The following is a 27,900-nucleotide window of genomic DNA, read 5'->3' on the forward strand; positions in this document are numbered from 1 at the left end:
AAGGGCAATCGGAGTCTGTCGGTGAGGTGAGGAGAGGAGGGGGTGGGCGGAAAAGTGACGCCGACAAACAGTGTACACACACACACACACTCACAAGCCGTAGCTGAGACATCGGCCGGGGGGGAAATCAGGTTTCTTTTCTTTTTTTTTCCTTCTTTACTTTCTATTCATTTAGACTCTGCCAATTCAGCTTGTTGCTGTCGGCGTCTCGAAATGATTCTATCTTGAGTCACCACTGCGAGCCTGTTGTGTAGGCTCACGCGGCGCGATTTTGACAGTCCGGGGGTCGCAGCGATCCACCTCCACCACCTACCGAGCGGCTAGCACTAGCCCCTGGTAAGTCATATACGTGCAGCGAGGCTAATGACACTCAGATATCACTTTCCCGTTCCGGAAGGTGACAACTGGTTTGTCAAAAACGCGTGTTATGGCTATGGGTAGCTAGTTTGCATGATTAGCGAGGGGATTTGTTAGCTTACTGTAATGAAAAGGCTAGTTAGCAGGCTAACGTTAGCTAGGTGCTGTGTGTGTTTGTGCGCGCATGTGTGTCTGGCTAATTATATGCGCCGGGGGAGGAGGAGGCGAGAAGCTTATACCGTGTGTGTATGTGCTAGCTATTGTTAGATTCTGGTCTTGTGTGGCTAATATCGCAACCGGTTCTGGGTTTGAGTACAGCAACAATTTGCTCTCCTACAGACTCAACTTGAAAGGGAGAGAGTTGGGGGGCGAGGGAGTCTTCAACGCGGAGCCTTCTGCATTCGATCCAGCAAAAAAGGTAAGCCGAACGCCTCTGATGACTTTTCTTTTGAATGTAAAGAGCTATCTTTAAAGTTACCAATCTACCTGGCGCGAGATTATGTTGACAAAAATCGCCATTTGGAATTGATTGAATGAGGATGAAACGAGGAGGTGCTGCTCCTGCTGCTTCGAGGGACTGTAAATTTGTACCCACAAAGAATTGGTTAATAACAGGAGCTGATGACATCCAAAGTAATTGTAAAACCTGAAGATACTGAACCCCCGCCGATTCAGCGATTCAAACGCAGTAAGAATAAAAAAAATCAAGCTTAACTTTTTACCTAAACACTAACTTATCAGCAGGCGTTCTCCGATCGATCATATGTCTGCATTCTTAAAATAGATGCATGATCATACCGATTTTGATTAAAGCCCTCCACGGCCGATCATTGCCCCGAGTTCTCATTGTGAGCTAACCGGTGTGAATCATGCTAAATGCTGGCACCTTAATGAACAGCCTATCAATATTTACTTTCATCAGAAACGATCAGCACACTGCAGTTACACTTAAAGAAATTTTGACTCGCTCTTTACTCTCAGAATTGTCACAATTGTTTATCTTTCTGGTTATAGTTGCCATACTGCACAATGTTATGTTGTTATTCAATGTTATTCTGCTGTATTCCACTCCCACTATCAATTATTAATACTAGCCAAGACGGCCGACATGAAAGGATATTTCAAAATTATCGTTTTATAGCCGTAATGTCATCAAAATAGGTAGCTCTGATCCACCGGGATGCTGTCCACGGGTTTACTCGTCGAGGCGCTAGCCATATCGCCTTGTCTTTGAATGTCTCGTTTGCAGCAGCAATGGAAGAAGACGAGTGGCTTTTTGTAGTGAGATTTGAAGAGCTATTTATAGATCTCTGCCAGAGCACCGTGCGTGGTGTTGCTGCTCCTCTCCTTTCTCCTCTCATACTGTCTCCATCTTTTTTGTCTCCTTCCTTCTCATCTATCAACTCTGTTTGTTTTCACCCCCACGCCCCCCCAAAACCGATGTTTCCACTCGTATCGTCCGTAGTTTGCTTTGAAGTCAATTATTGATCGGGTTGGAGAGGAGGCGACTGCCGTTAAGTCTTTGCCCGCTTGACTTGAGAGGCGTCGCCGCGAAGCTCGGAGGGTTGCTATGCATATGCACGACTAAGTGGAACCTCGAAAGTCAAACGCAGTGCGTTGACAAATGCTGATTTTTTGTGAATTGAATTTGCAAGGGGTCCTGGCTTTATGATGAGCCTGTGTTCGTACATTTTCATTCAATATTGAAGGGGAATGACAATTTTGTCCATGTGTGTATTTTTATCGAATGGACCCTATGCAAGGCAGAGCATTAAGTATTTCCCATGAAAAGGTCAGATGTCATAACCGTTTCTGCTGTCAGTACGTTACAAGCTAGCGGGAAGCCTAAAAAAATAACCTGTCGTTGTGTAATAGGTGTCTTCACTTGTGCGAGTATTTTCAAGGCGCAAATGGCCTTAAACTTTGACTTTTCAAAGATGAGGAGAAGATCACCGGATATTGTGATGCACGGCTATATTCAGTGTCACCTCTGTTTTGGATTTTAATCTTTCCCGTGTCGCCATCTTATGTATACATCCTCATGCCGCTTCATACCAAACGCGGAACTTCCAAATATGGGCATGCTTGCACCCTGGGTTTGTGACAATATGTTTGGAGGGAGAATAACCAAGAGGGAGGCTAAAGGAGAGCTGTAGAAAATCCTATACTTCAGGATTTTCTCCACTTGTACGACTGGTGTATATTCCGTTCTGGAGATGCCTTCAGCACTCTTCCGGCGATGTCATTTAACATTAACCGTCAGTTTAACACATTTTTTTTTAGATGGAAACCACCTCTGCCTGTCCAATGATGGTGTTCATGGCGCCCAACGGTTTATCTGCGATATCTTTGGCCATTGATCCTTGCTCGGCGTTCTTTCTAATCCGTTCCCTTTTTCTTAATCGCTGTCCCAATACTTGGTGAACTTGGATGCAAAAGACGTGGCTCATTTGAACAGCACCTGATTCCTGGTCATGTGACCTGAGATTTTCAGTTATTTTTCTGAATTCTTCCATTGTACAAGATGAATGGCTCGAGTTGGAAACGATATCTTCAAATCAGTGCTGCTGGTGACCCAGCCACTCTGTCGGTGAAATTTATCATTGGCAAATACATTAGCTGCCACTTAACTAGCATGTCATGCGATGCTAGCACCTGAAGGACAGAGAAGCGACAGACAGTTCTTCAGTTTTAGAGCATTTTAGGGAATCTCCTTGATCGACAATGAGTGGGGGGGGAAAAATAATTATCAGGATAGGAAAATGTGAATGTTCGGAACTCCTGTTCTGATGTTGCATCTATCAGAATATTATATACAGCCAGGAGGCGTTGCCATAGCAGATGTCTTTGAGGACATCGTGTTGTTTTTGGAGATATAATTCCGCAACAGTCAGTTCCACTCGATTAGCCAAATGATTGTTTGAATCGACGAAGACATTAGGGGACGAATATAGGAGTGTGTTTTTTTTTATGGACTGTAGTATTCAATGACTATTTTATGCTTGAAAGTTTACGGCTGTTTTGTTAACCGCTAACATATTTTCATAATCATCTTGGTTGCATCTTGGCTTGACGGACTTGGATACCAAACGAATCTTGGATCCGCGGTAGCCAAGCGAGGTACAAAGTACACATCCCTCGATGGCTACCTTCTCCCGAGCGCTCTACCGATCGTTGCTTTGATGCTGAACTTATGACTCCTCTTGTAGCCACTGAAGCTGCAGGGAGAACATGCAAATAAGTCGTCTTGAGGGATTAAGGCATTCCCAGCTAATGAGGTTTTTTTTTTTCATTAATTTTTGCCTGCTATCTTTCTTTTTATAGCCTTTGTATTTTGTTAACTGTTACAGCAGCACTGCTTTTAGTCATTACTTGATATTGCGCACGATGAATGCGTGATGACTTCTGGGAATGACTGCCAACGTAAATGTGAGGATCTGGTTTTAAACTTCACATTCCTGTTCTGGTATTTTTGACGTTAATGATTTAAAAAAAAAAAAAGTATTTCACCATCCAAGCAACCTCGGTGACTGATTCATGTAGCCTTTTAAAAACAGCTGGGGTGCTCGCGAGCCTTTCGTGCGGCTGTCACTGCAATTATATTGTAGCACAGAGAGCAGAGAGCAAACAAGATGTGCGAGGGAGGGAGGAAATGAGGAGGGGAGAGAGTTAGAATCCGTGCGGAAGGGGAGGAGGGTTTGCCAGAGACGGCAGCGTTGCGAACGCTGCACATGATGCCATGAGAGCGGGAAAGAGCCAGCCAGCAAGCATTTTTATGTCCCGGTGCATGTTTCAGTTTCATTGAGGGGGAAAAAAAAAAGATGAGACGCCCCTCGACAGAAGAACCAGACAAGTTAGGAGAAAGTAGAATGAGCTGAATTTGCCTGAAACTCGAACCCCCCCCCCCTCCACCCCACGGCCCCAACAAACTGAATTTATTACGCTTTGCAGTTAAGTAGCGAGAGTTCATTCTAGTCCAGAGCTGCTGTCTCTGCTGCTGGGATTCCTTTTTTTCGGTCATTTCAAAACAAAACAAAAAAATAACAATCTGACCTGATCGGACTTGGCTGGAGATCCACCCAGATTGCTTCTTCGTACAGTAAGCATGTTTTGTCTATGTGTTGTCTGTTATTGTAAGTAATCCTCGTTTGTTGGGACATCAGTTCATGTCTCTGTGCTTGCTGGCGTGCATTGTGATTTGTTCTTTGGTAAAGTTCTGCTGTCCGTTTATTAACTTGTAATTTTTGTTTTAGTCTGTATGATAGTTTGAATTAACACTAATTGAAAAACTGTATTAAATAAGGACCCCGCCGTCTTGATGACTTCCATTAATTTGTGGCCATTTAAAGGCAATGAGGGATTCCCTTTCACCGTGTCCCTGTGTGGGTGGAGGGCGGTGGCGGTCACAGCCAGCGCAAGTCGGCATCGCTGCAACGGTGTCACGCCGTGGAGCGAGAGGGGGAGGGGTGTCGCCAAGAGGGTCAACCTAGTTGCTTACATGAGGCTGCATGTGGGAAGTCCTGCGTTGAGAGACCTTGATGCTTATCTCCAATGATTATCTTAGCTCGGAGCTACAGCGGCGGCCGGCGATCACAACAGTCTAGGCGTGCGCCGCACACATTCAAATCTCACTCCCAAGACGATATGCAGCCTCCGCGCATTACCCGTCTGTTGAGACCGAATGTGCGGGGAAACACTAAAGGTGAGCAAGAGCACAACAGAAGAAGCCCTCTTGAATAAAAAATTCGCTGGCTATAAATAGCAAAGCGCCCTCATTGACTGTTTCAGGTTGAGCAGACCTGCCTACCAAGACCTCCTCTGCTGCTGATGGTTACTTTGACCCTATTGTCTTTTGTTATACATTGCTCAAAAAAATTAAAGGAACACTTTGAAAGTATATACATCAGATTTCAATGGTGACAACAAAAATGTTGGATATCTATACTGATATGGACAGTTTAATGTCTCAGGAACAAAAAGATGCCACATCTTTTGATGGAAATAAAGGTTTTCAGCCCACAGAGGGCTCAGTATATAGACACCCCAAAAATCAAAGTGAAAAAATGATGTGGCAGGCTTGTCCATTTTGCCTAAATTCAATTTCTGCAACTCCAAATTATTTTCAATATCTCGTGTGGCTCCCACGTGCTTGTATGCATGCTTGACAACGTTGCGGCATGCTCCTAATGAGACGACGGGTGGTGTCTTGTGGGATGTCCTCCCAGATCTGTCTAAGGGCAACAGTGAGCTCCTGTGAAGTCTGAGGAGCAACCTGGTGGCGTACTTCTGTTGGTCAGAGAGTTAGTTCATTGATAATAAGATCATAATTGGAGCTCTTAGATTGGAGCTGCTACATGAATCAAAATCGCCAGATTTGCCAGATGGTGACACGACTATTAACAAGCCTTTTTTTTAATTTATTTATTATTAAATTGAATGTTGCAGCATCAGAAAAGCAATTAGTCCTGTGAATCCATATGGAGCTGGAGCATGTAAACCACACTTATCAGAATGTAATGCAGTGGAACCTCCAGTCTTTTTTGTTTTTATTTAATTTTTTAGATAAACACATTGTTTTCCTCCTCAAATAGACAAAATATCTCAGTAAATTTTAGTTTATGAGACAGTGACGTCAGAACCACGGGAACAATCTTGCCGCCCAAAACAACTCACTTGAAGTTAGCCTGGTTTGTCAAAATATGATGAATTGGACCGGCAACTGTATCAGGCTGCAAGCATCAAAGTGTGCAGTTATTTATGTCGACCGCCTTTAAAAAGTAATCAGCGGGCTTTCGTTGGCCTATATGGAATGGAGCGCCTGTTAGGGGCACAAATCAGTGTCTGCGTAATTAACTTTTTTTTAAGCGTCCTTAATTAGCAATTTATTGTTGTTCCAGGACATTGTTGTCTTGTTGAAGTTGGTAGCAACAGTTTGTGACGGCAAACGACCCCAAACGGAGTTGGCTGTGTGTTACTGTCATGCAAAGGATGAACAATCGTTGCTTAAAGGAAAGGAGCACATTTGATGCTGGCTGAAGGTACATCATCATCCCACTTTATGATGTCCAATAATTTGTCTAACAAGCCATATTTTCCCTGGAAACTTCAACGATACTCCATTTATTTTATTTCATTACCCTTGCAATTTTGCACTACTGCTTCCCAGGTAGTTGGCCCTTCCGTAGCCTGCATACTAATTGCCAGTGCGTGGGAAAAAGACAGAGCACAAAGGAGAGGATGTTCAAGAGGCTGAGGGAAGGGTGGGGGGGGGCAAAATAATCAATGGCAACCCCTGGAGTAACTCACTCCTGTAATTGCCTTTAAGTCAGAAGGTTTACATTGACTCACCTGAAGGCTGGAAGAAGCGCACATGACACGCGTGTCATTTGTACAGAATGGGCTAAGCCGGGTTTCAAATCGGCCTCCTTACTTTTGATTAATGATGCAGGGTAAAGCTTGATGGTTTGTGAGTCGAAATTCAGTTTACTGTTACAATCATCACACAATTACACCTAAATTGTCCAAACTGTGAGGCTTCAATATTTGATGTATTATTGCTTTTAAACATTTGGGCATGCTACCAAATCAGAGCAAAAAGACTTACTAAAAGTCATGAGAATGGATCTAAAGTAAAAAATTAAAAAAAAAGAACACATTAGAGAGGCTGGCAGATGTTTATACAAGCAATCCTGCAGGCAACCTCACAGTCTGGTTTTCTTTGCCCCAATCCTGCATAGCGGATCGAGTTATGTCCTAGTTATTTTTGCAGCCTCCCCACTGGCTATTTTTGGGGCGCAACTTGTCGCATTGTAAGAGTGACTTTAGCACTTTGCAGCGTCTGACTTGGTAACTGGCCGGTTGCCTGATTCCTGGATAAAGCCTGCGAGCTGGCCGCCCGCTCTCAAGCCTCCACCACTGTTGGGATGGCAAGCCAGCCTGCTAGCTGTTGTCAAATGGATGCATTTGTTCTTTTCCCGAAAGCCACTGGTCACAGTTTGCGTTTCGCTACATACCCCAACTCTACAGTATTTATCTTATTGAGAGGATGACTGCATAATATTTACTGACCAATAGTCTCTTATACCGCAGATGGTATCTTAACATTGACATTTAGGATTGCAACAAATAATCAACCAATTTGACTGATTACAGATAAATAAATACACCTAGCTTATGGTGTACATACATAGTAAAATCCAGAAGTTGTCCAGCAGTATACACGCTGCATTTCTACAACCAAGCATTCGTTAATGTTTAAAGATGGCCGTGCTATTCTATTTTCTTCCTAGTTGACCCTAGGAGTTCATCCATCACACTCGAGACCACACTGCAGTGTGAGTGCCAATGGTGGGAATTGACTGAGTCGGTATCGATCTGTGTTGTGTTGAGGAGCGGGTGGTTCACAGCAGTCCCAAGTGTGAATAATCATTTTGTTAAAAAAAAAAAAAAACAATATTGTGGCAATTTAAATATGCAAGGATGAATGCTCAAGCAGTGAGTGCATTATTTTAAACAGTATATACACACACGCAGCTTTTTTTAAATTTTTTTTTTATTTATTTTTTTAACCCATACACATTAACCATGAGTCTATAGGTCAGAAAACGTGGACGTATGTATGTACATATGTGCGAATTACCTTGGTAACCACAGCCGTTAATATCAGCGAGGGATCAAACTGACTTATTGTGTGAATGCAGCTTTAATTATACTGTTGCGAGTGTGAAGAAGCTGCACATTTTAATGACTCTTTGTGAATGAATCAAATTCTGATCACTCCGCCAAGCCTCATTAAGTTCCGGGGATCCATGTTTGGTTAGCACATGTGGCTTTGTTTTCGGCCGCGCCGTTAAACGTGCCCCCTCCTCTCGATGGTGTAAATCTGTGCTAAACTCGATGCCCTTTGATATTGGCCTTAGAATCGGAGAAAGGAGAAGGTGGGGTGGGTATACGAGGGGCTCGTGAGGTTTAGGAAGGGAGTGAAAAATATGGGGGTGTTGAGGGATATAGCTGGATTTCTCTTGGCGACAGAGCCTGTTGCCATGGATCTGGTCCTCCCATTGGCGGAGGGTTGGTCCAATCACTTAACAGCACGGATTGTTTCATCATTGAGAACTTTTTCCCCTCTCTTCGTGTCTCACTCGTGAGCCGCCGCTCCTCCGTCTTTCTCACCTCTTACTGGCTGCCCAGAAAGACTGAAATAGAAGTTGTGATGCTTGCAAATGAGGGGGGTCAACTGTATGCAGGTGGTGCAACAGTTTATTGCCACTGATTAGCAGTCCTCCCGTGTTGCATTCTGCGGTGTAAAAACCGTGACGCGAGAAGGCATTCTCTCAGTAACGCCTATAGTTACTGTTTTTCATCGGAGTGCTTCTGATTTAAGCACAATAAAATTTGGTTGTAATTATGTCATTGTTATGTCATTTTGCATGTGGTTAGGATTGCAAAATATTGAATTAACTACTATGCGTACTTAAATACAACACTGAAACGACAGCAAAAACTGAAATCATTAGTAAAAAGCAGTCAAATAATAGCTGAGCTGAGTTGTATTAATAAAACAATACACTAATGATATTACTTTACTAATAACACTAGAATAATTGAACATAAGACACGTAATGTTTTTTTTTACCGTCACTAACATTTTATGTGTATCCAGTACTCTAGAAAACACCATTTGTTATGTATTATTTTTTAAGCCTTCAGACAGTATAAATTTTCATTTGGCATCACAACACTTAATACTACAAAAATGTGATAATATAGCAGATATTTGGGAAATAAAAAGTCAGTGGTCGTGAATGTGTCAAGTCAGGGTTCCACTGTACATTTCTTAACCTTATTTCAAAGTCTATTTGAGCGCTCCATTTGGCGCACCTCCCAGCTTTTGCACGCCCTGACAGGCAACTGAACCCATAACTAAACATAGATCCCAGCTACTGTAGCGATAAGAGACTTGAGGGGATCTGCAGAAAGGTAGGTAAGTAGGTAGGGAACGAGGACGGGGAGGCAAGGAGGGAGCGAATGAGTCATAGCTCGTCCCATAGGACTGAGTGGGCCGACTGTGGAGGTGGATGGCGTCAGCAACAGGGCTGACAATTTAAGAAGACACATTAAAAGAGGAAGAAAAGGAGCGAAAGAGAGCAAACACTTGTCGTGGGCGGATGCAGCAAGCAGGGTGGGGGGGAGGGGGTGTCCTCATCGCACGGGAAGAGGAAGGACAAGGACGTAGATGGTTCAAGAGAAACCCCGTCTTCCGCCGCCATTGACCATGTACGTCCTCTGTCGCCTGTCGACTTTATACAAGGAAGTGTGTCATGTTGCCAAATAGTGCGTGTGTGTGCCAAATCGCTGCTGTTGACGCTCATACTGATGGGACGTCCCCTCCGACCCACAGCAGCCCCCGTCCCCCTCCCTGTGAGATTGTGTAAGCGATGCAAAGGGGAATCCTCTCTGACATAGACGAGCGAGCGCGGCGCACACACTGCACACGCTGCTGATATATGATATGCGGAGGCTCTGAGCTTGCACAAACTGGGCTCTGACAACACACACAAACACACGGCTTCCTTTAACCGTGTGGAGAAAATAACCTCGCTGTCTTTTGTGAAATGGCTTCTCTCTGACGTCAAACGGGCGAGGTGCACGGCTGAATACCGACGAGATGAATTAGGTCAAACTGCCTGAGCTTGGCTCTCCCCCCTTTCTGTTTGTGGGTTTGTCCAGGCGTGCACATACCTGTTTACACGCTTCCTAGGCTTTATTCACCTCCATCCTTCTTCCTTGTAAAGAGCGCATCATGAAATGAAAAGCTTGCCTTTTCTAAAGGAATGGCATTGCTCTCAGGTTTTCGTTACTTAGCAAGCTTTTTGTGATTTTACTCTGAATGTTCTGGATTTTCAATGCCAGTGTCGTATTGGTCAGAATAATGCCGTTGTGGCCAATGTTTAGTACGTTTACAAAACTTTCCTTTAATATGGTTTAGGCACATGCAGCGTTAAAACGGGATGTCATGGGAGTTTTACTTTTTGATAGTTGATGTATGCCTGTCCACGCTTCAAGTGTGAAATTACATAACATCGTTCGTGAGCTACCTAATTCAGAAAATTTGTTGTGACGAAACACTGGGTCTGATTGACATAATCCAGCCCCCACACTGACCCCCATCCCTCGAATTGTTTGGGAAGACCAAGCCACACTTTAAGGCGTCACACATTACAGTATTTTCATGAGGAGGCTGCGGTTATTTGCCCCGCTTGCCTCGGTAACAAAAGTCATACTTGGCGTTTCATTTGGAGGAAAGCATGTCATCAAATCAATCGGCCATCAATTTTGTGTGGTTGGAAAGATCTTGTTCAAATCTGACTGCTCTTCCTTTTTGCTTTCGACTGTTATCGATGGTCCTCTCAGCGTGTGCTACGAGCTGTGTATTTATTTTTGCCATCACCCCCCCACCTCTTGCTCGTACTCGCTCAACACAAATGGCAGCAGTTGAGAATGACGTTGCTGTCTCCCTGGCAACCCAGTGTGCCAGTAGCTGCGAGTGTTCTGCGGCTAGCGGGCGGAGTGTGAAGAGAAAACATGAAAGAGGATTGGGGTGGAGGAGGAGCGACTAGGTGAAGCCAGTTTATTCATAAGCGCACTATTTTTGCAGTGGTGTGGCCCTTAGCACTGAATCAGTGCAAGCCATCAAATTCTACCCCCAAGTTTTTGTTTTTTTGGTTGCCCTTAGTGATAGGGACGGGACAGGAAATGGGTTGTAGGGGTGTGTCACTAAGGGCAACCAAAAAAAGAAAAACTTTGGGGTAGAATTTGACCCCCTACAACCCATTTCCTGTCCCGTCCCTATTACTGTCCCACAAAATGCAATATATAAGACGCTGTAGCTATCCATTCAATAAATCTAAACATACCCATAAGAGGACGGAGCGCAACGGAGAAGGCCCGCGGCCGCCGTCTGTATAAGGCAAATAGTGGGAGTCTTGTATAAGCCGAGCTGTGCACGTCACACTCAATGCCGCTGCTGTGACGCACTTGCTGTAGCATTGCCCGGGTTCTCCCTGCGCTGGGAAACCCTGCCTCCATTGTTCGCTTATCTCCGACGGCACACGCGGGTGGTATTCTGCGTTTGTGCACGCATGCGAGACAACCTCCAGGTGTAAGATGCATCGGCTGCGCTGCTTGACTCCATAGCCAAATCTGTTGCTAGCTAGGGTGTGTTCAAACATATTTTGGGGAAGAAGAGATACTCGGGGTGTCTTGAAAAGTTGTTGCAAAGTGTGATTTATTCGAGAAATGAAGGGAGTGCAAACCCGAGGGAGTGTATCCTGCTTCTTCCTCTAACCTCTCCGCTACATGCAGCAGCAGCAGCAGCACCAGCGGCGAGCAGCAGAGATGAGTCACTCGGTGTGTCTATGTGTGTGTGCGTGGGGCTGAGAAACATGACGTCATGCGTGTCTTCCTCTTTTTCATTTTGACTATTCAGGGCTCCGGAGTGGAAGAGCGACCATGTTGCTGCACTGAGTCGTAGGGAGACACACGAGAGGCCCCAGAGGAGAGCTGAAGTGGTGGCCGGCCTGCTGGTGTGCTCCTCCCCCTCCTCCCCCCTGACTGGTCGGCAAGTTGCTCCCCTTTTACTTGGCCTAAATGCGCTAATGATATTTTGATTGGATTGAAGCTTAAAACTGAGTTATTTGGCAAGTGCGCTCATGTGAGGTAGGGCTTGAATACTTTTTTGGGTGTATTAAATACAAGGTGATGTTAGTAGAGGCGACATTGATTAAGAGAGAGGTCATTAGATTTATTTTTCAGTTGTCTAGCTGGTTGCACCTCCAAGCACAAGCTTGCTCGCTCGCTCACTCGCTTGCTCTCCCCATCGTTCTCCCTTGTGCAACTTCACTCCTCACTCAACTCGTTAGTCTAATCGCAGTCATTCATTCTGTTTCAAACACTTAATAATAATAATCACACACGGAAAAACAAATTACAGGAGGAGGGGATTTTCTGCAATCACCTCTTACAGCAAACCCGGAGCTGTTATCTGGATTGTCGAAAGAGTTTCATAAAATCCAACTGTGCGTTCGACCATGAATGTGTCTCTGATTTGTAATTGGACAGGGCAAGTGGAAATAGGAAAAGACTTGCAAAATGAAGGCTGACTGACGGTTCAGAGAAATGCTAGTTGGATGTTCATTTGCACCATGAAAAGGTTTTCATGAGGGTTTAACAATTGCCTAATAATTATTTTTAAGATTAGATATGCCTATTTTACGAATGAATGTGGTACTGGTCTCGCTCGCTCGTTTTTTTTTTTTTTGTAAATATATCCACACACTCCTTGAGCTTGATGTTTTCCTCTCCTGAAGGCTAAGGCTTACTATGGCCTGCACTTGGCCTCCTGCTGCAGTCCATCCCAGTACACAACCTTAGTGGCTTGCATCTTCACCCCACCGCACCTTCCTCTCCAGAGTTTCCCGGCCACGCGCGGACAGACGATCTGATAGCACCCAAAGGTAGCTATTAATACATCCCCAAATACAAATGGAATTGTTTTGAATTTTCATTTTTTGGGTTTCTCCATTCAGAAGCTCCTGGGTCCTGCACCCAACCCCCTCCCCGTCTCCCACCCTCTCCCTCTCCCTCTCCCAGAAGATGTCAGTCAGCCTGACCCCAGACATCCAGAAGGAGGGAGAGAGTGGGCCACTCATCGAGCCCTGCGGTCGAGGAAAGACCTCTCCTCAGCCACAGGGCCCCAAGGAAGGCACAGGAGAAGGTCTGGAACCTGAAGATGGCTCCCCACAGGACGTACAGGTCGGCCTCAGTCAACCAAGTGTACACTTACTCTTTGATTTGTAACTTTCTTGTGTATCATAATACTGTATTCAAGTAGGTGCAAACTTTTGTTATTGTCTATTGTAACATTTCTTTGAAAATGTCTCGCAGAAACGGGCTCCTAACCACAGTCACGGCAGGAAGAGGGCCAAGGTAAATTTGTTATTCCATGCTGCTATTGGACACTCCTTTGAGTTAGTTATGCAAGATGAGCAACTTGCTATTTTTGCTCCTATGACCTTTACCTTTATTTATTTTTGTAACGCTCTGCTTTAGAAATATCTAAATGTGTGCTTAGCTTCTTGCGAACGGGATTGATTAGCTCAAATGGTGCCTTAGTGCATGACTGACTTGTAGCTTTTACTGTTTTACCGCTTGGATCGCTTTCGTGAGTGTCCATAATCTGGAATAAAAGAAAGCGTGTCCTAATGAGCTCTGCTGCATTTAGCACAGCCGTTTGTGTCCGAACTTGGTCATGCCTCCGTTGAGATGGCTTTACAGCGAGTACATACGTACGTATAAAGCAAAATATTTTTTTTCTGTTTCAGTCAAACGCAAAACTGAAGCTGGTGAGGAGTCTGGCAGTTTGTGAGGAGTCTTCTGGTCCCTTTGCCAACGATGGCCCTCCAGAATCGGTACCGTCCCACTATTTAACTACAAATACTGAACACGAACAATAATTTTTGGTGTATAATCTCTTTTTTTTTTTCTTTCTTTTTTTTAAAATTTCCTTTAGGATATCATCCAGCTTCACATCAGCTGTCCGTCAGATAAGGAAGAGGAGAAGTCCTCTAAGGAGGACTATGAAAATGAAGAGAAGGAGAAGAAGGACAAGGGTCCACGGAAGATGTTGTCACGTGGTAAGTCACACATTTTAGAGTAACACCTTAAATTACTGACATTTTATTATAACCACACTTTTTATTGAAATGCAGCCTGTAGCGCAAGGAAGTTCCCTAGCAAAAAAATACAGTTAGCGCGACAACCTAATACTTTTCCACACCATGGCACCATCCTTTGTGCTGCAGTGCATCGATAAATTGTCCCGCTCCGCCGTGGCTTTGTGACGGGAGCGCAGCTGGCTTGGCTCTGCTGGAGCAGCGCAAGGTTGAGCTTGAGAAACTCAATGCTTGCCGGATGGCACAATTCGTGGTGCAGCTGCCTCCGTCGCCGCCCGAGTAAAGTTCATCATCCAGTTCAGTTGGGGGGAGGGGGCTGTCCACATGGCTGACATAGTCCAGAAGGTGGATGTCAGGCCGGTAAAGTGACTTGTGTTCTTCTCTATTTTGGAATGAATAACTTGAATCCATTGCTAGACTTTCCCTTTCTAGTGTAGACTCGCAGTTATTAGATTATGCCCATTTGTCCGTTTTAATACCCACATGCGTAAGATGATAAAAGTAATTTCTTTCTTGAGAATATGGGTTCCCTTGCTCTTTCGTGCTCTCATTATCTTCTTCCCTTACACTTGGGGCGTCGGCCCTCAGGCGTCATTAGGAGATCATCTGTTCGGACTGTTTAGTGTAGTGGAAAACAATCCCCCACTGGCTTCCTAGCAACTTTTGTGACTTCATCCCCATTCACGCTTTCTTTGTGTCACTCCCTGGTCAGACTCCAGTCAGGAATACACTGATTCCACGGGTATCGACGTGCACGAGTTTCTGGTCAACACACTGAAAAACAATCCCAGGTGAGAAAGCTTGTTGCATAAATTAAACAGAACCGTCTGTTGTTTAGATTTACAAATAAAGAAGGATGCTGCTTAATCATTTTGTAGCCCACTAGTGGCTTACAGTTGAATATTATTTTCACTTTGATGCAGGACTTCTTCAAATGACCAAAATAGCAGACTTTGAGAAGTTAGAAATGTTTTTATCCCTCCCCCCCAGCGATCGATTTTAATTCCTATGTCAGCAAGCCTTTTAAAATGGAAATGAACAGCATCTGTTAGCTAATTTCAAATGCAAAAGTAAGCCAGTAAACAAGTCTGGCCACTGATCTTTCTCGCTCATCTTCCATTTTGGCTTGCCAGGGATCGAATGATGCTGCTCAAACTAGAACAAGATATCCTGGAGTTCATTAATGACGACAAGTAGGTTTACTTCTTTTTGATTGACTCGTCAATAACAACAGCGTCACATTATTCAGTCCAAGTGATCAACTTCACTGTTTGTGATTTATTCCTCATAGTAACCAGTACAAGAAGTTTCCTCAGATGACATCATATCACCGCATGCTGCTGCATCGCGTGGCCGCCTACTTTGGCATGGATCACAACGTTGATCAGACGGGCAAGGCGGTCATCATCAACAAGACTGGCAACACGCGCATGTGAGCCTTCATCCAAGACTATTTGGCTTTTTTTTTTTTTTTTCTCCTTTCCACAATGCTAAATAATTCAACTTGTTTTATGGTCTTGCAGCCCTGAACAAAGGTTCTCGGAGCACATCAAGGATGAGCGCAACATGGACTTCCAGAAGAAATTCATTCTCAAGAGAGATGATGCCAGCATGGACAAGGATGATAATCAGGCAGGAAACAACCTTAACTGCTTTTGTCGCATACATTTTTCCCCCTCCATATTCTAATGCAATGCTCCTCCCCTTGCCAAAATTAGATCCGAGTGCCACTGCAGGACGGCCGGCGTAGCAAATCCATCGAAGAGCGAGAGGAAGAATATCAGCGGGTACGAGACCGGATCTTTGCCCGAGAAGTAAGTTTTGGACCTTGTTTTTTCTGTAAAGCACGCACATCGTTCCTACAGCCTCCTACATGTGAGATTGGGGGAAGAAACTTTTTTTTTTTTTTAATGAAAGCTGTTACATTGATGTAAAATATGAAGTTGAAGCCTTTCATAATGTGCAGGTGTCCTTTTTCTTACAGTCCTCTCAAAATGGATACATCAATGACAACCGGTAAGATGATGTCACCACTTATTCTTTTTCTTTTTTTGTGGTTGTAGTAAAAAGAGGAAAATTAAATCACCAAATCCCAAATTTGAGTTGTCAACAATTGTAAGGCTGGATTTATATACTGCATGGTTCAAGTGACACACTTTGATTTTCTTTTCCCCTTTGCGCTCAAGTGGGACAATTTGGATACAAGTCATGACAGCGTAAAGGAAAAAGAAAAAAAAATCCACACCTGATTGAATAAAGCCTTTTCCAAATGCGGATAAAAACTTCAACTCATCCTCAAGTAGAAATGTTGATAATTCCTCCACGTTTCTAAATGGGCTCAGCTGTTTTTTTAAAACTCAAATAAAAGTTACAATATAGGGCTTGAAGAGGGCTGATGTTTGTTTGTCTTTTTCTTTCTTCTTTACCATAGAGGCCTTTTTTTTCTTTAAATAAATTGGAATCGGCCACTTCAACCCGCAGCGTAAATCCAGCCCAAGTTATTTTTAAGTGTGTATCTCTTAAGCCCTTGGTGAGTGAGCATCTCGAGGGATCTGCAGTCTTTGAGAAAGAATTGAAGGAAAGGGCAACAGTGAATGATAGAAGTTGACTCCCAGAGCCTTCAACTCCATTCCGAAAACACCCTTCCCATGGAGGTTGAAAGAATATCGTATAGAACATGCAGAGAAAGGGGAAGCCTGAGCTTTCAACAGTTCTAAATGTTGCCTTGTGTGCATTTTTCCCTTCCCTCCCCTCGTCCTTTTCAACATCTAAAGCGCGAGCGACACTGTGATGACCTCTCCTCACCCCCGCCCCCTGCTTTCTCCCTGTTGTCAACTACAGTCTTGTAATGCCAGCATTTTCTCTCAATATGAACCCCGACAGACTTTCCACCGAGGGCTACTGCTCTAGCTCTCAAAAGAGGAGGCAGATCTTTAGGTATTGGGGTGCTGCTACAATTGTACTTGTGTGTTGCCATGCCCATACTTGAAAGTGGATTAGTGATGATAGTGGTGATTTGTGTTTTATTTTTTGTTTGTTTGTTTATTTTTTTGTTTGTTTGTTTATTTGTTTGTTTGTTTTTTCCTTGGTATCTCTGCTTGGCATAGTCCACTGATTGATGGCTATTCCACTCTACTGCACCGTGGGGCTTCCTGCGGCCCATGCATGGCTGCTTTGTGGTTTCACTGAGGACTTGATGTACTTTTACCTTTGGACCTACCATCCACCGCCACCATTGTATAAAGTACTCACATTGCCTCCTCAGCGACATGTTTGTTTTGTGGTTGACCTATTCTTGTAGTTTTTGTTAGCATGTCACATGTTGCCAACAGCCATAGGATGAAATGGAGACAACGTACAGACACTGTAGAGCTGAAATCATTTCGATGATTCCAAACTGATGTCGAAAATCAATTTACCGTGGGTGGCGTCCATTCTAATAGACGCCTTGTGTTAAATAATTTCAGGGCGCTCATTTTTTGTATCCCCCCCCTCCTCAGGATTAAATGAAAGCACGGTGGTAGCTGTAATTATCTTTGCTATCAGCACTTTTGTTCACACACTTACTGTTGCTAATCAAAACGGCAGAATGTAGTATGTACAGAAGCTCTTTTATATGGTGGGTTCAGACCGAACATGAAATATCGCGTTGAGCGCATGTGCTTTTTTTCGAGCGGGAAGTCCAGGGGGAGGGGAAGGTGGGTATTGCTTGGAGCGGGGAACGGGATGTGCTCTGCCGACAGTCTGGTAAGTGGTGCTTGTGTTATTGCTTTGGCTGCGGAATGCCATCTTGGATGACAGTTCAACAGCTATAAACAGGTCAATGCACTCACCAGATATGCCAAATTCTTTGCTCCCCATTCTCAAAGACTCTTTAGCACGGCCTAGGCCGGTATTGGAAGCTAGCCCCCCCCCCCCCCCCCCCCTTTTTGTCTTCTGCTATGGTGTGTGAGTCTGTTTTTTTGCTGCTGCTTGTGTTGTTGTCACTACCATACATCCTCAACCCTGATTGGCTGTCAGCGACATGACATCATCAAAAGTAGCAGAGGCGAAATAGCGGAACAAGATAAATTTTTGCTTCAAACTCTTCACCCGTGTCTGACCACGCAGACTGCATAGTGTGATGTGGATCATGTGAAAAACCACCACCAGAAACTGTTGCATAACCGTATACGTTTTTATTACATATTTAGATTAGGCCAGAAATGTCTTTGTGGCCCAGGGATACTGTGATAAAGCGAGGCTGGAGAAGAAACATCACGTGATTACCTTCTTCCTGGACTCATCCTTCATTTCGTCTCCATCTGTAAATACATGTGGATCAGCCTTTATAGAAAATGGCATCCTATCTTAAATAGCACAAACAGGGAGGGAGAACGAGAGAGCCCTCAAAATAGATCCGCCATTAATTAAAGTAGATGAGATACATTTTCAGCTGCCGCGCCGCCGCTCACGATGCAAATATACATCACTCCTCTAAAGAAAGACTTTAACAGCTTTTCCCGCCTATAAGCTTGGCCATTTTCTGCACCCGTTCCTCATCCTTATCTCCATCACTAACATCATAAGCGCAGCTGCACTGTGATGGAGGGCTTTCCCAGAGTGGTGCTCCCCCCTTACAGCGCCATCGTTGGTTTTCCCTTGGAGATTAATTATTTGTGCAATTTTCAAAGTTTGATAAGTGATCAGTTAAATGCCTTGAAGATGCTTTTTTTTTTTTCATTTTCAAACCTAAAATAATCATGGTGAGTGATGAGTTAAATGGGATTTTCTTTTTTTAGGGAAAAAAAAAAGGTTAACATGTAGACCAGAAAAGCTGGATAAATAAGATGTTCTTAAAGAGATTAAATAAAGTCAAAAGTTGGGACCTCCAGATTTTCATTTGTCCTGGAAAACAATATCGTTTAAAATATCTGTTAGCGGTCTCCTTGACTGCTTGGTATCATATTGGCCTCGGAGAGAAAAAAACCAGCAACATTACGACGCGTACCTTGCTTAGCCAAAATAAGATAAAACAGCAAGTGGAAGTCTTTGAAAATGCGCTAAACACGACTTAACTGAACCAACACCTCTGCTCAGATATTCATCTAATGACAATTGCGCACTTGCTATGACTTTATATTTTTATAAGCTGTTGGAATTGGATGTTCCATTGTATCCTCTTTGACAACTTTGCCATTATTTGTCTGCATCTTGTTGAGTTCATTGTGTGGTCGTTTCCTCCTGTCTTGGATTGTTTGTGCGAGTGCCATCTCATCACGTATCACTGTCAAGTAGTTTGGTGTTTGCCTGGAGCGTCTCCCTCTGCACGTGTTCCTCAGTTTCGGGTATTTTTTTTGCACGCGTGTGCGTGGCACCGAGAGACTGTTGGCAAACATCTTTACAAATAGAAATTCTTGTCAAGTGGCTCGTTGCCTGATTTGTATTTTGCATCCGTGTTGAGAGTCCTCACCTCTAAAACTTATATGGTCACATATTTGATGTACGTGTTTACGACTTGACTGGACCTCCTTGGTCTCGTACACAAGCCTTTCATCCTGTTTGTTTTTCCACAACACTGACTTCAAACCTCTCCACTTGATTTCCCGCCTCTGTATTGATCCTTTTTTTGTTTTGAAACACCCCTTTTTGCTTCTCCTCTCAGGGGAAACCGCGATAGCTCCAGCCGGGCGTCCAGCAGTCGTCAGAGCAGCACGGACAGCGACATGAAATGCTTGGAGCCGCGGCCCTGGAGCAGCACCGACTCGGACAGCTCCAACCGCACGCTGCGGCCTCCCGTTACCAAGGCCAGCAGCTTTTCTGGCATCTCCATCTTGACTCGCGGGGACAGCCTCGGCAGCAATAAAGGCTCACAGGGAAGCTGCAAAGGCTCTCGCTCTGGTAAATACAGAAGTGGGAAAACATTTAGGCACAAGCTCTTGTCATTTGTTTAATTTGTAGTGTCATTATTGTATTGTCATTATACGCTCACATACGTGCACAGAAATGCGCATCAGTCAGTCCTAATGTGTGTGTCCCACCTGTAGCCTCCCAGTCCAGCCGTAGCTTGCTCCCCTGCCCGACGCAGCCGCCGCCTCAGCAGGCGCAGCCGCAGGCCCTTCCTCAGGCTGCCCTGCTGCCGACGCCGCAGCAACACCCCATGGGCAACCACATCATCGCTCAGGTGAGGCTCAGCACAAATTGGGGGCATTTGTGATGTGACCCAAGTTCTTGTAATGTAATTTTACACTTGTAATGTAAAAAAACTTCTGTCGATTTCGTAACCTTATCAGAACAAATGCTTTCCCGTAACAATCCATCCGATCATTAACAGCTTCCCCCAGTATCCGATGTCTTCATGTATCTTTGTTTCCTTCTGCTTGCTTCTGACACCTTTCTTCTTTCTGTGTTCTTCCGCCTCTTCCTCTCTCCCGGTGATGTGTGGGCGCGTGTGCATGCACGTACGGAAACGTGTGTGTGTCTAGCCCGTAGCATCTCTGCAGCCCTCTCAGCCTGTCTCCTACTCCAGCCCCTCCTGCCCCCAGGTTCTCCTGCCAGTTTCTCCTCCCCAGCAGTACACAATGGTACTAGCTCGATTTGGGGCGTCATTATTATTATTTTATTTTGTTCGACTGACACATTCAGACAGACAACAATGTCATCTCCACTCTCATTGAACTAATATTGGCTTTGACCTTAATTATCTTCGCTACATAAAACTATTCTATTTTATGGTAATTGATACATTTATATTTGTATTGGAGACCTACTCCCATGAGTTATTCCTCCATTTGATTCAAAATTTAAATGAACTAAATAAGCACATCTTGTTGTCCGACCAGGGAGAAGAACTGGCGCCCCAATTTGGCCAAATGACGCTGAGCCGCCAGGGCTCCAGCGAGAACCCTGAGCCATCCTCCTTGTACCAGGCTCCGCCAACTGTCCTCTCTCAGCATCCCCCTCAAACCAGCTACATCATGGCGACTACCGGGCAGCCCATGCCTCCGCCGTCTGGCTACCAGCCTGCCACGGGACATCCCCACCCTCCACCGCCGCCTCCTCCTCCGTCTCAGCCCGTCATGCAGGCGGCACCCCCGCAAGGCTACATGCAGCCACCTCCCCCCCAGCAGGTAAAGAACTCGCAAAATGTTCTCTGACAAAGAGCTGCATGGCAAAATCTACAGTTTATTGCAGTACAATTTGCCACACACACACACACACACACACACACGTACACACACACATACAGACTCTTGCGCAGCCGCCAGTTTGCCTTCTTCTCACTGACAGATAGTGTTGCCCTGTGTTGTTCAACGTGTGGGCGGCCCCCAGTGTAACTGGAGTGCAGATATTGGCAGGTGCACCCTCACAAAAGGCTGGCATGTTTTTGTGCTGGAAGAACAGATCGATCTTTTCTCACATGCGCTTTCCCCTCTGCCTTCCTGTCGAATGTTTCATTTGGAAATTGTATATGCCACTTTTAGCCTCGTTGTATAAGACAGAAGTGGTTCAAGCCGCAGCATTTGCGAAGTCCTATTGATTTTTATTTTTTTTCTCTTGGAAAGTTTCATTCGACTATGTTCTATTTCCTCACTCAACAGACGAATAAAGGGGAAGTGGCCTTAAGTTAGTCATCCAAGTGGCCAGAATGACTCACCTATCTTGTAGAGCGGTGCTTTGACCACAGTCTATTTCTAAGAGGCTTTTAAATGCTGCTTTGTATAAGGAGTCTTTGGTTTACCACATACCCGTTATACAAGGTTTCAAAATTATCAATATCAAGTTTTTTTTTTTTTTTTTTTCTGTGATTTAGCTCTGCAATGATTATTCACATCATTCAATCACAAAACTTAACATATGACTGCATAATGCCTGTTTTGTTTATTTATGAATGAATCTTTTTGTTTGTCTTCAGATTCAAGTTACATACTACCCCCCTGGTCAGTATTCCAGTTCAGGCCAGCAGTACCGTGTGGCCCAGCCCATGTCCCACCAGGTGTCTTACCCCGCTCAGCGCACGCAGCCCATTCCTCAGCCTGCACAACAGTCAGGTCTGTCATCCTATCCCCAGTTTCTTTCCTTTTTGTTTTGCTGATGTTGGATAGAAACTAATGACAAAGACACTGGGCTCTGTTTTTTACTGCCAGATCCAGAAGGCCCTCGGTCAGTGTGACCTTGATCCACGGTGATTGTCGAGTTTGATTCTTGGCTAAGAGAAAAATGGGAAACTAGGCTTATAGGCTTCCATTCACTCTTCTTTATTATTATTTTTTTTATTTGAGAGGCGCCACTGGTGTGGAAATATCTGTCGGCAAGTCTTTGCTTACTCCTCTTATAGTGTGTGGTGTACTCAAGATGGTACACCACAAACAAAATGACATGGGCCAGTTTGGCCATTTTGATACCAGTTTAATAGTTTACCGTGTTTCTGAATTTTTTGGGGGAGAGAGTTCTGCAGCAGCTGCAATATGATTGCTTTTTTGCAGAGCTCAGTTAATGAGATGCCTCTTTGAAATTAATAACCAGAGGCCCATAACTCCCCCCCCCCCCCTCCTCTCTGATTTTTTTTTTTGCTTGCTATTACCAGGTCTTCAGACTATGATGCCCAGCCAGCAGGCCAGCTACCAGGGCATGTTGGGAGTGCAGCAGCAGCAAAACCCAGCTCTGCTCAACTCTCAGAGAGCTGGCATTGGAGGACAAATGCAAAGTATCATGGTGCAGTATCCACAGATGCCATCTTATCAGGTACAATTGATGCACAATCTGGATGCAATTGTGTCTTGTCCACTAAAACAAACAGCAAATCCACCGAGCCTTGCTTTATTAGCTAAGGATGTCTCGTGCAGGTGCCTGTGGGGAACGAGAGTCAGCAGGTGGTGCAGCAGCAGTACCAGCAGCAGGTGATGGTGCCGGTCAGTCAGTCGGTCCAGGGCCCCATGCCGGTTTTCTACAGTGTTATCACACCCACACAGCAGAACAGCACAAGGTACGTCTTCGCTTGTGTGGGCATCTGATGGCCAGAACATTGTCAAAGTGTTGCAGACATTGCCCTCTGCTGAGCAAAAAAGAAAACTACACCATTCTGAAAATGCTGCTCATCCAAGTACCAAATTTGTAGCAAAAAATGCCTTTAATGAGACCTTGCAAAATGTTTTAATCTGACTCTCATTATTGTTTCTTGTAATTTACTGAGACTGTATCAGAAATCTGGTCTGGCGGGATTTGGATTTTTTTTTTTGCTATATGTACACAATAGACAAAACAACCAAGGAGCAATTGATGTGTCAATTTTCAGCTTTAAGACTTGATGACTTGATAGACCTGTCAAGAATTACAACCATCTTCTACCACAGTTTGACATTGTTGTAAATGTAACAATTTCCAACACGGATGAAAGTCCTTGATGTTTTTACACTGTGTTGATAATAAAGTTTCCCTAATTTCTCTGTTACTTTTTTCACAGCCCATCAGTAGGCTACCTGCAGCCCCCCAGCTCTGAACAGTATCAAATCACCCCATCGCCATCTCCCTGCAACCCACAACAGTTACAGCAGCAATATTCAGGTCAGACTCCCAACATTCTGACATGTTGCCACTTTTTTTTTATTTTTTTTTTTTTTTATAAAGTTTTTGTGTTAAGAAAATCACTTTTTTGACGGCTCCACTAATTTGTTTGTGTCATTTAGCAGTCTGTGTGTTGTCAGAAAATAATACTATATAGGTTAAGGTTTATCCGGTGAAAGTTCAGACAGGGCCAAAAAAAGGTTCTTTGACATTAGATAATATTTGCAGACTTAGTTAAACCTGAAAAACATCAATACAGTGTACCGTATTTTCCGGACTATAAGGCGCACCGGACTATACCTTCAATGAATGGTCCATTTTTAAACGTTGTCCTTGTATAAGGCGCACCGGACTGACTATAAGGCGCACCATTAATGCATCATGTCAGATTTTTAATCCAAATCAAATCATTCTCCATTTTATCTTTTTTTATATTAACTTCAGACGCAACAAATTACCGTTTTTTTCCATGTATAATGCGCCCCCATGTATAATACGCACCCTAAAAATGGCATGTTGATGCTGGAAAAAAGCCTGTACCCATGCATAATACGCACCCAAATTTTGACTCCAACTTAAGTCCGTACACGTAAATTTTTTTCAGAAAAAAGATCATCTTTGGGAACAACCGGATGTTATTCTGCCGGTCAGTATCACTGCGCATGCGCTAGCAAACTCGATAGCGAAGAAATGTTTCGGATTTGTGTATGGTACATTGTGACAGCAAACAAGCAGGTGATCGAGCAAGCGTCTGATACGAGAGCATTGTATTTGTATGGAGTGTGTTTGAATTGAACAGCAGAGAAGAAAGCGCATCTGTACTGGCGGCCTCCGAATTATCCGGATTTTAAAAAAAAAAACCAGTTCTTTTTTTGTACCCATGTATAATGCGCACCCCAGATTTTAGGACAATAAATTAGTTAAATTTTGCGCATTATACATGGAAAAAAACGGTACTTTATAATCACCAAATAATGATCCATAGTCTTTTTGATTCATAATTCATAGTCTTCAGCGGGCCACTTATGATGGATTTCATGACACAATGCTTTGGGGCAGTTTAAATGTAGGAATTTGGTCCCTATATAAGGCGCACCGGACTATAAGGCGCACTGTCGGCTTTTGAGAAAATTTGAGGTTTTTAGGTGCGCCTTATAGTCCAGAAAATACGGTACATCAGACTAACGTGAACTTTATCGGTCACCCTTAATAGTATCAAATGCATCATTCTTCATGCCTTGTTGTGCCTTAACAAGTCAGAACAATGCCGGCATGTATTTGTAATATAAATACAACTGACAATTGATCATGTATCTTTGTTTTCAGGAGTCCCGCCTCCTGGTCCCGGAGTCATGGTAATGCAGCTCAGCGTCCCTAATGGACCCCAGCCTTCCCAGAATCCCCCACTGGTCCAGTGGAACCCGTGCAAGTACTACAGCATAGAGCAAAGACCCGGCAAGCCGGGAGAACTTTACAAAGCTGACAACACTCCACAGGTACACGTGCTTTGACAAGTCAAGTCGAGCTCTCTCACGTAGTCGTGCTTACTTTGCGTATGTTGTCCCGCTTGTGTGCAGGCAAACACCCAGCTGACGAGTCCTCTGGCCTCTCCGACTCAGTCTCCCGCGCCGTCTCCCTCTGGCAACGTCAACAACGTCTGTCCAGGCCTGGGACCACTACCGCTCATTCCCCAGTTTCCACGGCCAGGAGGGACGGCTCCAGGTGAACAAAGAAGCGACCAAATTTTGCATTTATGCAGAACAAAAATGTTGTACATGAATTAGGCACACATGAAACATATTCAATGATTTTTGTTGGCCCATCCTCTTGTATTCACCAACATAAAATCAACAATCAATATATATTTAACTTTTTGAATGATGTCTATCTGGTCAAAACAGTTGTCTTTCAGCAACCAGTATCCTCCATCCCTAATCTTTTTAAAGTAATGACTAAACCAATAAGGCTATCGTGTCACCCATCTGGGTCAGATGACTGGCATTGTGCCACTTTAAACATACAGTTCGCAGCACACTGGTTACCTCATGTGCACTTGGACCTATATTTGCGCACGCAATGCTGGCTGTAGCATTCTTTACATTATTGCATCAGCTCTTTGATCTACCGTCATCATAATTATAAAATCATCTCTCAAATCAAATGTGAGAATATATATATCTAAAAGTCAAGTCAGGCAGGTCTTAGTGTTGTTGTGAACTTGTGTTCAGGTGACGGCCGCTACTCCTTATTGGGGCAGCCCCTCCAGTACAGCCTGTGCCCTCCTCAGCTCATGCATGGCCAGTCGTCATACACCTCCCATCAGGTCAGGCCTGTCCCTTCATGTTTGTCGACACCTTGTGTCCTAACTACAATCCCGCAATCCGTTCTGTCACACGCAGGGCCAAGGAGTCATGAAACACGGTGCACGAGGCAAGAAGCAAACGCTCAAATCGGCATCTACTGATCTGGGCACCACTGATGTTGGTGAGTTTGAACGTCACAGTGGCAAAAACATACTTTGTGTTCATTTTGTTGCCTCAGCCTTCCATTTTTCCCTTGAACCAAAAAGGCAGCCATTACCTGATTGTCACTTGAGAAGAGAGTCTGAGGTGTTCGCCAGCAGCGAGGGCTGCTGACCCCTCACTTGTCTCTTTAACCCTCATCCATCTGCCCGTTTCTCAGTGGTGAGTCGTGTGCTGGAAGTAACGGACCTGCCCGAAGGGATTTCGCGTCCAGATGCCGAAAAACTCTTCAACCAGCTGTCGCTGTGTGGTGCCAAGATCCAGTGGCTGAAGGAGCCTCAGGGAGGCCGAGGAGGCTGCGGACCCGCCGGGGCCGCCGGCATGGCGGGCAGCTGTGTCGGCGGCGACCCGGCCCACCTGTACACGGTGGTGGCCGTGTTCCCCAGCACCATGGCCGCCCAGAGTGCTTCCTTCAAACTGAACAACAGCGCGGCCGGCCTTTTCAAACTGAGGGCCGCCAAAAAGAACTATGACCTGCGCGTGCTGGAGAGAGCCAGTTCTCAGTGAGACGAAGACAAATAAGCGGACTCTTGGCATGGAGCAGAGGAAAAAGGATGGAAGACTGAGGTGGGTCGGAGGGGGGGGGGGGGTGTTAAGTGCTCTTGGTGTACAATTATAATAGATAAAAAAAACTTAAACGTGTCAGATGTATAAAAAGGGAAGGTGTGACTCTCTTGAGGTGGTCGGTGTTTGATTTCACTATGATTTAGTCCTTGGTTTTTATTCCTCGTCTTTTGTATTTAGATAGCGGAAGAGCACACGGGACACGCACGCATGCGTTTCACCCTTCAAATTTGTGCTGCCATCATACACAAAATGCGATCTCACACGCTACAGGAGACATACATGCTCACAACGGGCTCACGTAGCACACAAAAAGAAAACACACTGGACAGTCGACTTCAGGCAAATCTTTTCGTCCTCCACCTTTGCATCCTTTCTTCTTCCAGTGCTTTTCTTGTCACCAATCATCTGCCACCTCTTCAATTTACACATTCTCTCTCTTGAGTCCATCTCGCCATGTCTCATGCTGCTCTGCACTTTCTTTCTTTCTTTCTTTCTTTCTTTCTTTCTTTCTTTCTTTCTTTCTTTCTTTCTTTCTTTCTTTCTTTCTTTCTTTCTTTCTTTCTTTCTTTCTTTCTTTCTTTCTTTCTTTCTTTCTTTCTTTCTTTCTTTCTTTCTTTCTTTCTTTCTTTCTTTCTTTCTTTCTTTCTTTCTTTCTTCTCCGTTCGCCTTACTGCTGTTGTGGGGTTCTGTATTGCGCTCTTTTCGGGGGAGGGAGAGGGTTCAATATATTTATATAAGTGATGTAAGGAATAAAGAAATCTATATATTCAGTGATCTTTTTTTTTTTTTCTTGCTACCCGAGTGAAAACATTTTTTTTGCCTTTCCCCCCCCCCCCCCTCCTTTCCCTGCTCCAATTCCCCACATAGCCCCTCTTTACTGTCCTCTCCCACAACGCCCAACTACGTCCCCACCCACATTGTGTTTGCGTTTTTTGTTGACAGCTGTGCAGAAAGTATCAGAAAATGTAGTTGAAGTGCACAATGTTTGCATATGTCTACTGTAAATTTTATTTAATCTGTTATTTTTTTGTTTGTTTTTAAAAATATAAAAGGTGAAAAATCATAGAAAAAAAAAAAACTTGGTGTGCTTTTGTTACTCTTAATTATCTGTTGAAATCCATCCGCCTGTCATCTGCAAGTAATGTTTGTTGAAGCGGCATGAGAGTCCATTTCATGAA

At 44.3% G+C, this 27,900-nt stretch overlaps 1 protein-coding gene across 7 annotated transcripts; it reads left to right on the top strand.

Annotated features, from left to right (window-relative positions):
• Nucleotides 1–27,563, top strand: LOC133162535 (R3H domain-containing protein 2). 7 transcript variants are annotated; one of them, XM_061291782.1, is made up of 28 exons: nucleotides 1–336; nucleotides 697–775; nucleotides 11,846–11,973; nucleotides 12,726–12,872; nucleotides 12,945–13,170; nucleotides 13,303–13,344; nucleotides 13,740–13,826; nucleotides 13,928–14,051; nucleotides 14,803–14,881; nucleotides 15,224–15,283; nucleotides 15,382–15,522; nucleotides 15,614–15,722; nucleotides 15,809–15,904; nucleotides 16,057–16,106; nucleotides 16,974–17,027; nucleotides 19,735–19,970; nucleotides 20,117–20,253; nucleotides 20,555–20,653; nucleotides 20,912–21,199; nucleotides 21,985–22,120; nucleotides 22,657–22,814; nucleotides 22,916–23,055; nucleotides 23,533–23,633; nucleotides 24,960–25,129; nucleotides 25,211–25,355; nucleotides 25,862–25,956; nucleotides 26,033–26,117; nucleotides 26,316–27,563. In XM_061291782.1, the coding sequence occupies exons 5-28, from the start codon at nucleotides 13,012–13,014 to the stop codon at nucleotides 26,660–26,662; spliced, it is 3,138 nt and encodes a 1,045-aa protein (XP_061147766.1). In that variant the 5' UTR covers nucleotides 1–336; nucleotides 697–775; nucleotides 11,846–11,973; nucleotides 12,726–12,872; nucleotides 12,945–13,011; the 3' UTR covers nucleotides 26,663–27,563. The 7 variants fall into 7 exon arrangements, with proteins under 7 accessions (XP_061147766.1, XP_061147768.1, XP_061147771.1 ...); XM_061291784.1 differs by having other exon boundaries at nucleotides 16,075–16,106; XM_061291787.1 differs by lacking the exon at nucleotides 20,555–20,653 and having other exon boundaries at nucleotides 2–336.
• Nucleotides 27,564–27,900: the final 337 nt, after the last annotated feature.

This window comes from Syngnathus typhle, linkage group LG11 (genome assembly GCF_033458585.1).
Source record: "Syngnathus typhle isolate RoL2023-S1 ecotype Sweden linkage group LG11, RoL_Styp_1.0, whole genome shotgun sequence".
Lineage (NCBI taxonomy): Eukaryota > Metazoa > Chordata > Actinopteri > Syngnathiformes > Syngnathidae > Syngnathus > Syngnathus typhle.

What these genes read in the sequence shown, in the direction of transcription:
- LOC133162535 (XM_061291782.1), top strand. Translation starts at nt 13,012, where the DNA reads ATGTCAGTCAGCCTGACCCCAGACATCCAGAAGGAGGGAGAGAGTGGG. An exon ending in AAGACTGGCAACACGCGCAT is followed by an intron (nt 15,523 to 15,613) that starts GTGAGCCTTCAT and finishes ATGGTCTTGCAG; the next exon opens with CCCTGAACAAAGGTTCTCGG. An exon ending in GTTACAGCAGCAATATTCAG is followed by an intron (nt 23,634 to 24,959) that starts GTCAGACTCCCA and finishes CTTTGTTTTCAG; the next exon opens with GAGTCCCGCCTCCTGGTCCC.